This window comes from Poecile atricapillus, chromosome Z (genome assembly GCF_030490865.1).
Source record: "Poecile atricapillus isolate bPoeAtr1 chromosome Z, bPoeAtr1.hap1, whole genome shotgun sequence".
NCBI classification, from domain to species: domain Eukaryota; kingdom Metazoa; phylum Chordata; class Aves; order Passeriformes; family Paridae; genus Poecile; species Poecile atricapillus.
In genome coordinates, this window is record NC_081289.1 from 63278447 (window position 1) to 63295012 (window position 16566).

The 16566-nt window shown below is 39.7% G+C and overlaps 1 protein-coding gene across 12 annotated transcripts in view; it reads left to right on the forward strand.

The window, feature by feature from the left end:
* Window positions 1-16566, forward strand: part of LOC131592962 (ATP-binding cassette sub-family C member 9) — a 68894-nt gene that overhangs the window by 46138 nt on the left and 6190 nt on the right. For all 12 annotated transcript variants that reach the window (XM_058864963.1, XM_058864964.1, XM_058864965.1 and 9 more), the window contains 11 exons: window positions 309-405; window positions 1342-1589; window positions 2498-2646; window positions 3413-3482; window positions 4308-4465; window positions 6608-6700; window positions 9331-9433; window positions 11703-11804; window positions 14584-14704; window positions 15670-15800; window positions 16378-16456. In XM_058864963.1, coding sequence (XP_058720946.1) covers window positions 309-405; window positions 1342-1589; window positions 2498-2646; window positions 3413-3482; window positions 4308-4465; window positions 6608-6700; window positions 9331-9433; window positions 11703-11804; window positions 14584-14704; window positions 15670-15800; window positions 16378-16456 — 1351 coding nt within the window. The remainder of the gene's footprint in view (window positions 1-308; window positions 406-1341; window positions 1590-2497; window positions 2647-3412; window positions 3483-4307; window positions 4466-6607; window positions 6701-9330; window positions 9434-11702; window positions 11805-14583; window positions 14705-15669; window positions 15801-16377; window positions 16457-16566) is intronic.

The following is a 16566-nucleotide window of genomic DNA, read 5'->3' on the forward strand; positions in this document are numbered from 1 at the left end:
GCTGTTATTGCCATGAACATTTAGGATTCTATAAAGACTATTTTTGAAGTTTTTACTATTCCAGAAGAGAGGGAATGAAAGAATGGCAGAGAGAGGGAAAGAAGTGAACAAAACTGAATTCTCTGAAATTTAAATTGAAAAATACTGTGTTTTTCCATTCTGTGAGTTACCAAGTAAAGTCTCATTGAGATTGCTGCAAGTACTACTACAATTGGTGAACAACTAAGCTCTCAAATTAATAAATTATCTGTCAAATTAATAAAACCTATTATTGATTAATAATAATAATGACAACCTAATTATTTCAGGATATGGAAGCTGACCAGACAACTCTTGAGAGAAAAACCCTTAGAAGGGCCATGTACCCCAGAGAATCTAAGTCACAACTGGAAGATGAAGATGAAGGTTTGTTTTACAATTACTTTATTTAATACCATTTTTCATTGCCTTTCCACTTTTATAGCTGTCAGTTCTTAGCAGCAAAGTGTGATTCTATGGATGACATTTGGTAATAATAGTGGAAAGTCCAATATTCTGACCTGTTTACAATATAAATTGTTTAAGGGATTCTCCATATATTTCTCTAAACATCATACAGAGATAAGGGTATTATCAAGACAAGTTAATTCCTTTGTTAACTCAGTGCCTGGATTTATTGAGGGATGAGACAGAAGTACAGCAACAGAAACAATTGTAAAGAAATAAAAATTATGTAGCTGTCAAGAGCATGTCAACATTTCTCTTCCTCAAGTGCAGCCTGCAGGGCTGTGAGATATATATATTCTTATTATCTGGGATAAAAAATTAAATTTCATATTTATACACCTATGAAATATGTATTTTCCATAGCAGAAGTCTTCCACCATTTATGTTTCAATAGAATGTGATCAAATATATTTTTAGTACTCTTGATTGAAGGGAAAATTGAACTTTTTCATGCAAACAGATGATGAAGAATCTGGGTGGAAAGGTTTGGACGGTTTTCTAAAATCTTCCAAATTGCTCTGCTAACTGTATAATAGAAGGTGATGAACATGTTGAGAAAGGCCTCATCTCTGCTCTAAATAATAAGTAGTGAAGACTTAGTTTATAAAATTATTTTCTTAACAGAACTGTGACAAGTCAAAGATGGGAGAACTATAGAATTGCTTAAAGAGCACAGGGGAAGTCTTATGAAAATATGTCTGAACTGTTTGCTGGTCTAAGATGACAAACTGAATTTTGACTTTAAAATTTGGATTCAAAGCAGAAGGAGAAAAAATCCAACGAATCTGGTAAACTTGTTTAACAGTTTAACAGTTATTGAATCCAAGCTAACTTCATCAAATGTCTGAGTCACAGAGGAGGAAGAGGAAGAAGATGAAGATGATAACATGTCAACTGTCTTGAGGCTCAGGACAAAGATGCCATGGAAAACCTGTTGGAGATATCTAACCTCTGGAGGATTTTTCTTGCTCTTTCTGATGATTTTCTCCAAGCTGTTGAAACACTCAGTTATTGTGGCCATAGATTATTGGCTTGCTACATGGACATCCATGGACAATGCAAATGAAGCCAGGAATACTGATGAGGATAAGAGCACAGAGAAGGTGAGCCAGATCTTGGAGCCTGATAGGAAAAAAAAAAAATAAAGAAAAAATGTTCTAAAATAATTATTTGCTTTTCATCTAGAAGCCAGATGGATAGAAATGACAGGTACATTATTGTACAGGATGGATGTATTCTTAATGGTAAAAGAAGAAAATTCAAATTTTATCATTCTCTTTGACCATTCAGAACTGAAACAGAAGGATATTTGAGAGTAGAAAAATAATTGGCCTTTCAAAGTAAGGAACTTTACATTAAACTTTTCCATCTGGATTTTATAACTGCTCTTTTAAGTCAATAACCCCACTTTCCTAAGTACTGGCTGGCAAGTAGTGTCCTGCCAGAAAAAAAATAAAAAATGGAAGTCTTCAATCGTACTGCTTACGTACAATCTGCTTATAGCTGTAAATTTGACTCATATACAATATCTCACTGGAATCCACTTAGTAGACTTTCAGGAGGCTCAAATTTGCTATAACCCTGGCAAATCAGTTTAGGATTTGCTCTAGGAACTTCACGATGTTTGAACTTAATAAAGTGGAACTTTCCAACGTCTCTCAAATACCTTAATTCTTGAGAAGTTCTACTAAGTTTCTTGGCTAGCAATCCTTGTAATTGTCCACATAATAAGTCTTCACAGTTCTAAGAGCTATCATTTCAACTTCATGAGGGGTAGAATAGAGAGAGGGATCTTAGAACTACCAGAACTTGTAATTATGTGGACTTAATGAATTGCAGTTCCATCACTGCAGTTCCATCACAGTTCTTTTATTTCCCAAAGATGATATATCGTTAAGTAATACAAGAGATATGATATAGTAACTGTTGGGTACCAGGTACCTTGAGGACTTCTTAGCAAAAGAAAAATCTGTGTTTATTTCTAGGACTGATATATTTGTCATTCCATTAGGCTTATCATGTAGCTGTCTTCAGCATCCTCTCCGGAGCTGGGATTATCCTTTGCCTCATCACATCCCTGACTGTGGAGTGGATGGGCCTCACAGCAGCCAAGAACCTACACCACAATCTCCTCAACAAGATCATCCTTGGACCAATCAGGTACGGCAAAAATGATGTCCCTAGAAAGCTACATGGTCAAAACCTGTCTTCTTTGTAATGGCAAGGGTACTCCTAGGAAAAGCTCTTGGTTTTGACCTGTTTCCTTCAAGGCCTCAAAAAAGGAAAATAATTAGTGAGATAATCATAGGGGGAAAAAATTCTATGAGAAAACGTGAAATTTTGCCCCTGTTTTTTATCTGGCTGAAATGTTATAGAAAGCTGGCACACCTTCAGGGCTGGGGGGGTCAAGGACATCTCTGAGGGCAGTTCAGGCTACAGGTCACCCAGCTCCAGCTCTGAGCAATGGCCATGGTGTCAAACCATGTGGACACCAAGACTTCTTCTGTGCACAATATCCAGGATCTCACAGGCAGCAGGAGGGCCAAAAGGATGCCTGAATAACAAATAAATTTGTCACAGTGCTTTCATGAAATATCTGGGGTTGGTGCCCATAAGAAGAAGGCTGAGCAGCAGCCAGGAACAGACTGTAATCTTTGGAAGGGATCTTAAATCCTGATGGAGCAAGAAGGAAGTTCAGGACACAAGCCAGCAGGTTTTTGGAAGAGAAGTTTTTTTTCAGGGGAAAGTGCCAAAAGAAGCATTCAGACAGTCAGGATGCAGATAAAATAATCTGGTATGTTATTCATATTTGTTTCTTGGTTTTAGACAATAGCTGTACAAAGCTCTGTGTTCTGTCTGACTGGATTTTTAATCCAAAACTGGAATTCCTCTACAGGTTACTTTTTGGTTTTAATTTGTCCAACAGGTTCTTTGACATGACTCCACTGGGGCTAATTCTAAATCGCTTCTCTGCTGATACAAATATCATTGATCAGGTAGATGTATCAATATATTTTGTATTATTGTCCTGGCTTTGCAAATTTTCATGTAGATCCTGAATAAAATGATGTATTAAAATATTCAGTAGAGAAAGGCATAGCAAAACCAGGTTCTGGGAATGATAATAGGGACACTCAAAGTAAAAAGTACACACACTTGTAGTAATGAGGGCAGGTAACCATTAAAATAAACATAGCAGGAAGTAGTGGCTCTTAATTTTTGTCATATGAAGACTGGTTGATTCTGTTTGAAGATCTGGATTAAGAAAACATCAGATTTTGGGCTCAAAACAGGAAACACAGTAGAATATAACAACTTTGAATATGTGGGAGTAGGTGTGACATATGAATGCTCCACTGTGACTGGCAGCACATGTGGATTTGGAGCATTCAGGGGGAGGAAAGGCTTTCACTATGGCTGTGCATTAAAATTTTTGGATGAACAATAATCCTGAAGGTAAGGTTGATGGGAACATGGAATAAATAATTATGAGACTCTAAGACAGAGCATCCTACTTCTCTAAATATCTGGCAAATCAAGAACAATTTTCTTGTCCTTGCCTGATATATAAATGAAGTGGAAATGGTTCCTGTTTCCCCATGATCTTTGAAACTCTGACCTTTAGAAAACAAAAACCTACTAACTCATTTTTTAACCCATGTACATTTGGCTATGACACACACAGAAGCAGAAAGACTCTTGATATTAAGAGAATATCAATGAGTACATAGTGATATTTTTCCACTTTTCTTATAGAAAAAGGTTTATAGTGGTGCTACCAGGGATTTTTTTCCTTATGGATGTTTTTAATTTCCTTCTAGCACATCCCTCCCACACTGGAGTCTCTGACCAGATCCACCTTGCTCTGCCTGTCAGCCATTGGGATGATCTCCTATGCCACTCCATGGTTCCTTGTGGCCCTCGTGCCCCTGGGCATAGCATTTTATTTTATCCAGAAATACTTCAGGGTTGCTTCCAAGTATGTATTAAAGAGCTATCCTGAAAATTTCCTCCATGAAATATTTTACATAAGAACTGTGGTGGAATGTGAGGTTGTAGGAGCCAGAAAAGGGGAAAATGGGCATGGCATCCCGCTTCTGATCCTGAGGCATGCATTTGAGACATGCACTTGGGAATATTTCCAACTGACCTGGCTATAAATGGGGTATCTGGGGAAGTAACACTAACTGAATAGATTTTTTTGGTTCTAGAGTCAGATGAACATGAAGTTTCTTAATCAGCTGAGCTTGCATATCGTTAAAACTCCTCTTTGACATTTGAGGGTTAGTAGAGAACAGAAAATAGCTCCCTGGACTAACATTAATCACAACTTTTCCTTCATATTGGGGAAAAAAGCCCCATTTTCAAGTAATTTTCACTGCAGAGCATTCAGAGTGTTTTGGCTGAGTGTAAAAAGTACAATTTTTTCTGTAAAAAGAGAGTCATGCTTCCAGTGCTAAATTCATTCTATAATTTTGTAAAACATATTTAATAAGCCATTTGAAGTTTTTTCTAAAATTCAATCCATTAGTTTTTGTTATCAGCCAAAATCTTTCAAGAAGATTTATTTATCAGAAAATCTGTAATCAGAATTCACAAACCAGAAATGTTTAAATATGAAATAATTTGCTTAACTTCTCTGAGATTTTTCAGAAACCTTGCTATTGCCCCACCAAACCTCTAAACTGAAGCTGTATGTGCCTGTACACCAGATCTTAAGGTGGTGGACAAATCAGGAGACCTGGTTTTTACTCTCAAATTATTCAGTTAAATTAAACTCTTTTAAATCTCTTGAGATGTGATTTGTGTTCTTTCAATGGACAATAAGAATTAAAACATCCAATTTATTTCCTGAAAAATTAGTCTTGGGAAATGTAGGATGAAGGAATAGCTTCAGCCAGTATTTGTAACTCACTTGTATGCAGTCCTTTGCAGGCATATAAGCCTCACTAATATTTAGAAATGCAAATATTTGCAGTATTTCTTGCAGCACTTTTTGTTGTATTTTCCATTACATATTTCAAAAACTTCTGTGTATTTTCCATCATAAATTTGAAAGACATTTATCATCAAAAGATCAGCAGAAAATTCTGTTCTGCGCACTGCAACATTCAGCAACATCAAGCAGTTGTTTCTCCTGGCCTATTTAATCCATTGTGCAAAATTAGCAGGATTTTGATAACAAGTTTTAATCTCTAATGATCTGGACTTTCTTCTGTTTGTACAACTGGCTGCTATGCCAATGGCAGGGTGTTACAGAAAGAGGTAATTTTTTTTTTCTGTGGTTTGGAAATTGTTGCTTTTTTAAAAGGAAAGACTGTAACCTTTTGGACTTAAAAAATGTTGCTCCATGAAGATTTTGGAAGTGCCATTGCTGAGTAATTAGGGAAATTTATCACTCATGTTATTTCTCTGTCAGTGCTGTCTCTGCTACAACCAATGTTAACAGCACAAAAAGAAGATCTGCTATCATCAGAAATATTTTACTTTCAGCATGTTGTGGTACTTCCAGATATGGAAAATGAGGCCAGTTTAATGTGGAAATACAGCTTTTTTTGTTAGGCCAGCTCTTATCATAAAAGATATTAACTTCCTGATACACAGACCCTATTAGATACCTGACCTAAGAGTCACAAATAACATGCTCTAAAGTTTAAAATCAATGGTTTGAATTTAAGTTAATTTTGTTAATATATCAAAATCTATCATATATAATAAAAGATAATTAGGATCTGTTCTACTTAATAGAATTAATAGAATGTAATAATAGAATGTAATAATAGAATGTAATTAGAATAAAAGGTAAGTAGGATCTGTCTAAAATGGATAGCAGGTTTTTATCCAGGAGAGACATGATAGTGTCATTATCCCTGGGGGGAAAAGAGAAGCTTAAAGTTACCAAAAGTAGATGGAGAGGGCAGCAGGGGAGATGATTCAAAGGCTTCTGTGGCAAAAAAGGAATGTTATATTCCTATGCTAGTGTACTATAGAAATTTTGTGTGATCCTGAAAAGAACATGTGCAATACATAAAATGTCTGTTCTTGTCTGCTGTGCAGCAAAATTTCTGCAGACAGAAATGTTTACATGGTAGTGGACATCTGTTGTGTTTTGTACACCCAGGGACCTCCAGGAACTTGATGACAGCACCCAGCTCCCTCTGCTGTGTCACTTCTCTGAGACAGCTGAAGGCCTTACCACCATCAGAGCATTCGGGTAAAATTTGTAAAACAAATTATTAGAGGGAGGCTTGGGGGTCAGGCTGGCCTGTTCAGCTTCCTTGGAGCACGTTTGAGGGCAAACTGTTGAATTTTAAGAACTTTGTTAAGATATTTCAAGTAAAGAGAATAGATCTTTTTTTCTTTTTCCTGTTGCTTTCCCATGCCTCTTAAACATTTTGCATATTTTCATTAACGCATGTATTGGTGTTCCATTGAATTAAAGATGATTACATTTTTAGGATATGATATTTAAACTTCTAATGAGTCTATTTTAATCATGCCTCTAACCTGGACAGCAGGGAGCTCTATTTTGCCAAGCAGGCAGAGGCACAGCCCCTTCAAACCCCCTGCTATATACAAGTGCTCCTGAATCAGTTTTGTGTTTAACCCACTTCCCAAGCACAGAGACATCATTATGGCACTCTCCAACTGAAAGGCAGTGTGCAACTTGACTTTCCAAGAAAACTGCAGCAGAACAGAACTTGATCTTAATATTGTAAAACCTCCCTTTGTTAATCAAAACTGAAAAATAAATTCTGTAAGAACCAGAGAGTTTTGCCAGCTTTCCATGCATATATTTTCTCTCTACTACAGGAAATACAGGCCAGACTCTCCTATGTTCACCCCATTATGGTTAAGACTGTCAAAATGCCAGCTTGAGGTTTTTTCCCAGTAAGCGCACCTTGCACCCATTCTGCACTACATAGAATTCCAAACCAAAGCAGATCCCACTGCAATGCTATTTCCACACCTATTTGTTCAGCTTAAGGCTGTTTCCTCATTTCAAGCTAAGCTTTAGGACATCAGCTATTAGCACAGAATGTTGCAGTAACGCCTGTGGAAGAACAAGCAAAAACATTGTGTTGAAGAGGTGTGAGCCAGTGGTCAACAGGAAATGCTTTAGCTAGGTTTATCAACAGAATGATGTATTGAAACAGGAAGTTTTACAGGCTGATGTATGCTGAGTACTTCTCAAGAGGTTCAGTGTAACCTTTCATCACTGAGGAAGGTTATGAACCTGAGGTTATCTCCTCAGGAAGATGAAGGAACTTAGCACTTTCTGAGTGGTTCAGCTCTTTTTTTGCCTTACAAAAAGGCAATGGGCTTGGATGGCAGAGAGCAAAAAGCAACCTGAGGGTGCCAAAACAATTGAGTTTTTCAGGATTTCTGGCGCTAATCAAAGCCATTTCATTTCATTGCTTGTGCTCCACTGCCCACCAAACCTGAAGTCTCCTGCATTTATTATCTGCAAGCTCGTATTTACTGATGGTCCTGTTAGTCATTCTCTGCAGTTTGGGTTCAGTATGTTCCAGGATAAAATCGAGCATCTCCTCACGCAAAACAGTACAGTTGAATAAGAGAGCAATCTCAGTGACCTCATACGTCATCTGACAGGATATAAGTATGAAAATGTCCAGAAAATGAGCTGAACAGGGATGAAAACACAGACTGAGTATGTCAGATTTTCCATTAGGAGAGCAGGAGTTTTGCTGCCAGGAAAGCAGATGAGCAGAGTAGTCAGTGCATCCTTATTCCTCCCCACATCATTACTGTTACAAGTTCTTCTGGAGAGGTTGCTTGTCATGTTTACAAGCTGTGCAGAGGGAAATAAAATATCAACAGGAAATAGCAGGGTAAAAAAAGAAGTTTCTGGAAGAAGAGGTGTTAAAGGTGCTTCACAGCAGGGCCCTGAGACTTTGAAATGGAATATAAAACAGACACTGAGCTGCTGACTAAAGTTCAGCTGGTTTAATCAAGTGAAGGTATTCACCAGACAATAGGATATGGAACAACAAAATGGTTTCCATATGACTGTGCAAGGTTCCATGAATTTAATACACTTGCACCAATAGAGATTTTCCCTTCCCCTCCCAAAGTGTACCTTGGCTTTTCAGCACTCTGGCATCCTTGAACTGGTTTTTGAATGTGATGGGAATTGTGTGGGGGAGAGAGGAACAAGTGGCAGTGGAGGTAACACCACTCATTTTTCTAATTTAGAAGTATCTGTAGCACTCCCTGACTGTAGTTTCCCAGTTGTTTAGGCAAAGTGTGACTTTTTGAGAAAACAGCTTCGGTGAGTAGATGAAAGGTTTGATTTACAGATCACTCTACTTCCATATTAGTTGAAACCTTAGGGATGTCACCCCTGTTGAAAAGCCCTGAAGCTGGCCAGGTAACTTTTGAAATCAGATTTAAGCTGACAGGTGAGCCCTCTGCCCTTGCTAGTGGCCTGTGAGGAGGAGCTGAGGGTACACAACAGCTCTCACCTGTGGGAGGAGTGGACTGCAATCCACAGCTATAAAACGTGGATCAGCTCTGGGGAACAACATCTGTCCTAGCACCCTGGCATTGCAATCTCTTTGAGGGGACAGTCTCTGGTCCAAACCCTAGTCCAACAGAATTGCTTGTCACACAAATCCCTCTCCACTCCACTTGTTCCGGCTATGGGGAGCTGTGGCACCAGATATATGTTCTTAGGGAAGAGCTTTTAACCCAAACTTCAGCAAAAACAGAGGGGCAAAAAGTTTTGGGCTGGGGGGAGGGAAGGCAGAACAGAGTTAATGCTTCACCCTTTTGTGTGTGAGAGTGTTATGTGTCGTAATGTAAGAACTTTGGTCTTGCCAGGCACGAAGCCAGATTTAAACAACGTATGCTGGAGCTGACGGACACAAACAACATTGCCTACTTATTTCTGTCAGCTGCCAACAGATGGCTGGAGGTCAGGACGGTACGTTCAGTTTTGTCCCAGTCATGGTTTTGAAACCTTGGAAGCAAACAGAGACTTTGCCTGATGCAGAGAAGATAATAATGAGTATTAATCTCACGAGGAGATTATACACACAGTTCCTTAAAATAGATCAGGATTGTTATGTTAAACCCAAAGGGTTTTTTCAGCTTTCTTGGCCAGGAGTAAGAAAATACAAGTCTGCCTCATCTTCTGCTGCTGTGCTGTCTAGCGTCTGAAGGCAGTGCAAGAACAAACATTTACAAAACTTCAAACAAGACTTTCTCTACTACTGTGCAGCATCCACAGACCTGTGACAGCAGGAACTGCTTTCAAGGCAGAACGTGGCTTTTCAGTGGCTTTGTGAACTGTACCATCCTTCTGGCAGGGCTGTTTTAGGCACATTGATCTCCCAGATCTTGAAGTACCTCTCCAGCAGCAGGTTTCATCCCACAGCTGTAAGCTAAACCTTTGCAGGGCCATACTGTTTGGGATTTTATTGTTTGATATAATGCAGGATAGCAGAACTAGACTCCAGAAAGAAAATGACAGCAGGTCCAGAAAGAAAATGACAGCAGGGCACAGTGCAGTCACTGACAGTGATGTAGGCTCCTGGGTTTTGTAGGGGTTCTCTATGAGGGACTTTCCTGATCTGCGAGTCAAGAAAAGGCAAACAAAGTAACTCTGATTCCCTTATTCATCTGAAACAGAAAGAGCAGTGAATAAACAGAGCAGTGGCCTGATTCTGCTGGACATAAATAGCAACAGGCATGATTAATCCTCACATCAAAGGCTGTATAGTCACCTTCTTTTCCTGCTGTAGCAACCAAGTTATTCACCATATTTTTATGATGTGCTCAAAGCTTTCAGCTTCTTACAGCATCCAAGATCAGCTGAAACTGCTTCCAAATCTAGGACAGATAAATAACAGAGCAACAGCCAATCCTGGAATAAGCCTGTTAGTGTCTCACAGTCTTAGACTTGCTTACGTGCCGAATGAATTTGGTCTACGAATATACCTCCCTTCCTTGGTGCATTAGAAATAATGTGGTCTTGCCAAGGAATAGTTCATTGATATAGCCCTGCCTAAGGGTGGTACGGTGGTACTAAGATCACCAAAAAGTTTGTGGTATTTAGTAGCAGCTGTTAAGTCCTGTCCTAGCTGATGATGAAGACTGAAGACCATTATGCTCCACAGGTCTGAGTCACAGAGTCCCAGAATCACAGAATGATTTGGGTTGGGAGGGACCTTAAAGCCCATCCAGTTCCAACCCCTGCCATGGGCAGAGACACCTTCTACTAGCCCTGGTTGCTCAGAGCCCCATCCAGCATGGCCTTCCAGAACTGAGGCAGCCACAGATTCTGTGGGCAACCTGTGCCAGGGCCTCACCACTCTCACAGGGAACAATTTCTTCCTGATATCCTATCTAAACCTGCCCTGTGACAGTTTGAATCCATTCCCCTCTAAAATTCGAGTCTGTATTCTGCTCATCAACACATTTTTTAGACAGATGAACTGGGCAGCCCTCATTTCAAATATCAGAAGAAAAGATTCCTGACAGGAATATCGGACAGGAGGAGAAAAATGAATGGAAAATGTGATCCAAAGTAAATATAATGCAGGCAGCAGTGGGAGAATGGGAATACCAACTATATCCCATTAATCAGCACCTTGACTCCATGAGATGACATGTGGCATATACTTCAAACCTGAGATAAACATCAAGAAAATGGGTTCCAGCTCCTGTGAAGCTTCTGCCAATAAAACATGTGCATGATCTGTATAAATTCTACCAAAAGCCTTCTGGGACTTCGTGAAGTCAATGATACTTCCTTTTTTGAGAGAGCAAACCCATATTTGAGAAGACCTGAAGGAGACTGGAGAGAGGGGAATTGATTTGTTTTAGTGGTGGGAATTAGGGGTGTCACTGTAATATCCTTCACATGATTTTTTTTTTTTTTAATATGCTCAGTAGATTTTTTGATCCCTGCTCTTTTTCGGGTGGCCACCATGGGATACCCTAGCCCAAATGAATTTACAGCAATTACTGGCCTTTTTTACTAATGTTCACTAATGTTCAGCAAGTTGCTTTGTGTATTTCAGGTTGGGTATCACAACCATGACCTCTTCCAGGGAAAACACCAAACCAAAATTAAGGGCTAGGTGTCATTATATAAATAATTCTTTGTAAAGTGGTACTGCTCCACAGGTAAAGAAATGCTCTGGTTGTTGCATTTTTTTTCTTTTTTGTTCCCCTGTCTCTCATTCCAGGATTACCTGGGTGCTTGTATTGTCCTGACTGCTGCTGTCACTTCCATCACTGAAGGGCCACACTCGGGGTTTGTGGGGCTGGGTCTCCTGTATGCTCTGACGGTACGTGCCAAGGCCAAGTGTAAGAACTTACAGACCAATACATAATTTTATAATATTTTTATGTGTACATTGTCATCTCCCAGCTTTCTTAATCTTGAAAAAAAGACTCCTCCAAATAATGGACTTGAGCCAAAGCTGAGAGAGTTCAGGGCAACTTGGACTTGCTTCAGGTTTTATGAGCCAATTTTAAAAAAACACAACCATTCCCAGGCCCTGTATGCTCCCAAGAGGAGCAGGAAAATTAAAAATGCATAAGAGGACCTGCTGTGCACTCTGTTTTGTACAACACAATGCTGCTTCCACTTCTACATGGCAAAACCTTCCAGGAAATACAGGTTGTCATCATCTAGGTATTCTTTAACCATAGACCAAATAAAATAATTGCTGAAGAAACAGAATTATCAGCTTTGCCCTTGGAGGGAAATTACTGAGATGCCCAAGATTGTCCATGAAATTATGAATAGATTTGGGGATTGGGACCTTTGTGGGCATGGTTCATCATGCCATGTAGCAGTAGAAATGCAGAGGAGATGGACTTAGGGATGACAAGGTTTTGGTAGTCTAGTAGCTGGTTCATTTTGCTACTGTCATTAGCAGTGAGGAGAAGGAACAGTATTTTAGTGTACCTGGCTGCAAGAGAGGCTAAGTGTGCATCAAAGAGCACAGAGTGAATGACAATCACCACAGAGAGTAGAAGTATTCATGAATTAATCATAAGAGTGGGGATGAAATATTACTGAATGAACCACGAGAGTGGGGACAAAGGCAGGATGATGATAGTGGCAGGAAGAACTTTAGAAACCACGTCTGGCATGGCAAAAATTTTTCTGCTTTGAAGCACTGGTATGAGGAAGGGATAAAGATGTGGGTCTAACCATGAGGTCTGTCTTTGCACATAAATGCTGGGGAGCCCGTGACTACCACAGAAAGTCCTCAGTTGCCTTAGGGTGACCTTAGATTCCCTCTGTGCTGCTCTTGCAACAGTGTGGTAATCTGTCAACAACTGAGAATCAGTCCCAGGGCTTCAGTTTCACTCTGAAGACATTCCCAGTAATGCTGCTTCATTAACAGAGATCTGGAAGCTCCAGGATGTCTGCATCATCCTTGGCTTCTTTGTTTTTAGCCTGTGTTTGCTAACAGTTCATTCATGTGAAATGGGCACCTGCTGAAGTCTGGCACAACAGGTAGCTGTAGGCACCAAGTGATCACCTGTCTCTCTCCTACCCCACAATAACTCTGAAGAACTTCTGAAGGCAGCTGGATCATTATCTGTGTCCCCTGACATTGGTTTTCCTTTAATAATTACTCTTTGAAGCTGAGAGAGGACTGGTATTTGGACCTGGATGAGAGCACATTGTTTGTACCAAGGTGTTTACAGTGGATATCCTGAGCTTATTCTCTCCTCTTCTATAAACACTGCCAACTCCTTTTCACAAATGTGATGAAGCCTGAGATAGTGGGCAGAGCTTTTTGGGTGCCAGGCTGTGTTATTAAATCTGCCAGATGTAGGATAGCATCCAGCCACTACAAGCAGGAGTTCTGCACTGTTTTGCTTATCTGCAAAGTTTCCCATTTCTCTAACTCCCTAACTCAAAAGCTGGACCCCAAATAAGCAGGTTTCTGAGCATAGAGGAGAGAATACCCTATTAAGAACTCAATCTTTAGGACAAAGCAAGCAACCAAGTCCTCTAAATTAACAACAATTTTTGCTGAATCTCAGTGAAAATTATTTACTGTTTGCTTATTCCATCAATATTAGGTTAGTGGTAAAGAAGTGAGACTGGGTGATTTATTCTTAATAAAGTCCTTATTTGGCACTCACCAAAAAAGATGGCAAAGCCGTTCTCTGAATACTTTTATGCAAAGGGTGTTTTCATTTTTAAGTTTCTAATATTTCATTCTGGTACATAATATATCTCAAGTATTAAAGGTCCTTGGCAATCAACTCCTCCTAATAAGATCAGTTCTTCTTTTTTACAGAAGAACCTAAGTACAGACTTAGGAAACAGATTTACAACTTTCAGCCTTTTCAGCCTCAGTAGCTTACACAGAGTTTGTGTAAGCTACTGAGTATTGTTAGAGAACTAATAATCAATGATTATCTACTAAAAGTAATACCTTTACTATAGAGTAAAGGATTTTACTAAAAATCCTTTTCATTACAAACGAGAATAAAAACCAGGAAGAAAATATTGCTGAACTGATAACACATTTTTTCCCTCATATATTTCTAAGCTAAAAACTTCTCATATTTTTCACAGAGAGAAATGGGTTATCTAAATATGCAGAAATGAAATTATCATAAAATCTTTTCAATATATTTGCAGTGAACTTTCTTAATCTCTAGTTGCAGTCTTTGAAATATTAGAATATACATAATAGAAAATACTTCCATAGAGCACTTTCAATTTTGATTATTTTCTGTGCTTGTGTGCTGAAAGAAGACACCTTTCAGCTCTGATTATTAGATGCTGAAAACAAGAGATTCCCACAATCAGTCAGAGTTTAGGTACAACGTTTCCATACTTCTCCTTCAAAAAACAAGGATAAGAATACCAAGCTCCAAATTGGTGTCTTAGGGCTAATTGTGTTGGAGTATGACTGGCTTCTTATGGATTTGATGCTGTTGCACTGAGTCTTGAACTGCTGTAATGTTAAAAATACTCACTATGTTGAGTCAGGCCAAAGATTTTCAAAAATGTATTAAACTTTATTACCAAGTGGGCAGATGAATAGAAAGAAGGCTGAACCCTGTGCTTGTTTTCATTTTGTGATGCAGATAACCAACTACCTGAACTGGGTAGTGAGGAATCTGGCTGATCTGGAAGTGCAGATGGGTGCAGTGAAAAAAGTACACAGCTTCCTGAACATGGAGTCAGAGAACTATGAAGGCTACCTGGGTATTGCTCATATTCTTTTTGGGGCTTTACATGGTAATGTGAAAGAATGGTAGACTTGGTCATGCAAAATGTACACACCTCTCTGGCCAAAATCTGTTCTCATTGAGCTGTAGTAACTGCCACTGGTGTGAGTGACAAGGATAGCTAGAATAAGCTATGAAAATATGTTGCTCATGATAGTCAACACAAAAAAAATCCTATCGAATTCCAGGGAGACAGAGCAAGACCCTGTAGTACAATCAGAAAATACCACAGTTATAGATGAGATGAGCAAAATATCCATGTAAGTTATTTAGAAAACAAAAATAAGGATAAAAATTAGAAATGTCACATGCTTCAAAATCTCTGATCTTTGTAGCAGATGGGGACTACAGGATAGGGCCATGTTGGCAATCAGACCTCAGCAACTCTCTCTGAGCTGCACATCAGAATTTGTGCTCCACACACACTTTGAATGGGCTTTGATTTCTATTTTAGAAGTGGCTGAAGTGCAAGAAAAGACTCATAGGTCAAGAAGCTTCCCTGGAAAGCCAAGCTCCTTAGGCCAGAGACCAAACCTGCTGTGTATTTGCAAATTAGGATGAAACACTAGCTGCGATAATGTCAACAGCTCACATTGTGTGGCAGTAACAACTTCCTTCCTCAAGCTGCCCTTCCTGTGCCTGTCACCCAAGGCCATGCTAAAACTGCCCTGACACCACGTTCTCTGTTCATTTGGCTTCTCCCTGTTGCAGTGCCAAGAGATGCTTTAGTATCTGCCCTCTCTCCCTGTGTGTGGAAATCTGGAAGCCAAGTGCCTGCCAGACATCTCCCAGCTCAGCCTCCCCTTGGCAGGGAACTGGGGCTCAATTTCTCCATTGGCTTAAAGGATGGTGGCCAGGCAGGAGATGGGGGAAAAGGGACTGTTGTAAAGGGTGACCCTCTGGCAGAACTTACTTCAGTTTGTTTTTCTGTAACTATTTCAGATCCCTCTCAAGTTCCCAAAGACTGGCCCCAGGAGGGGGAAATCAAGATTGAAAATTTGTGTGTTCGCTATGAAAACAACCTGAAGCCTGTTCTGAAGCATGTGAAGGCCTATATCAAACCAGGACAAAAGGTACCATATCAAGCAATTTCCCATCATCCTCATTCCTGTGCAGATCCTTCATTACTGAGCTTTCCTTTATAAAGTGGCAGAGGAACAAGGTCAACAGCTTGCATTGGCAGATATATATATTTACCTCCCTGAGTCCTCTCTGAGGTCCCTGGGCACAGACCAAGAACTTGCAATGATAAAAGCTTATTCTTGGCTGGGATCAGTTTTTCTTCTGAGTATCCCATGCCTTTCCAAGTCCATTTTCCTTGCATACAAGTAAACATAAATGAGAGATAAATTAGAGGGTAAAAACACAAGAGTATATCACATTTCAGCACAGAGTGTCAATGGCATCCAGGTCAAAATGCTGAAATGCTCTGGGGACAAGTCCTTGTAATGAGAGGCAGAAAAAGGGAGTGTGCTTGCTGTGCTGTTTTGTGTTTTCCCTGGTGTGCCACCTGCCATTGGAAAGGATCTTTCTACTCACCAGTAGCACAATCCAGTGCAGCTTTCCCAAAAGAACTTCAGGTGTAAGTAAGGAATAAGGAGTACGTAAGTGAATACTCTGTGAGTAAGTGACATTCTCCATTTTTTGCAGGTTGGGATCTGCGGTCGTACTGGCAGCGGCAAGTCCTCCCTGTCCTTGGCGTTCTTCAGAATGGTGGACATTTTTGATGGTCAGTTTTTCCTGGAATATGTTGTCACTCCTCACCTGCTCCCCACTTATTTCCTCAGAAGAAGCAAGGAGCCTTTTTGATAGTTTATAACCTGGTTCTCTGGCTCAGAA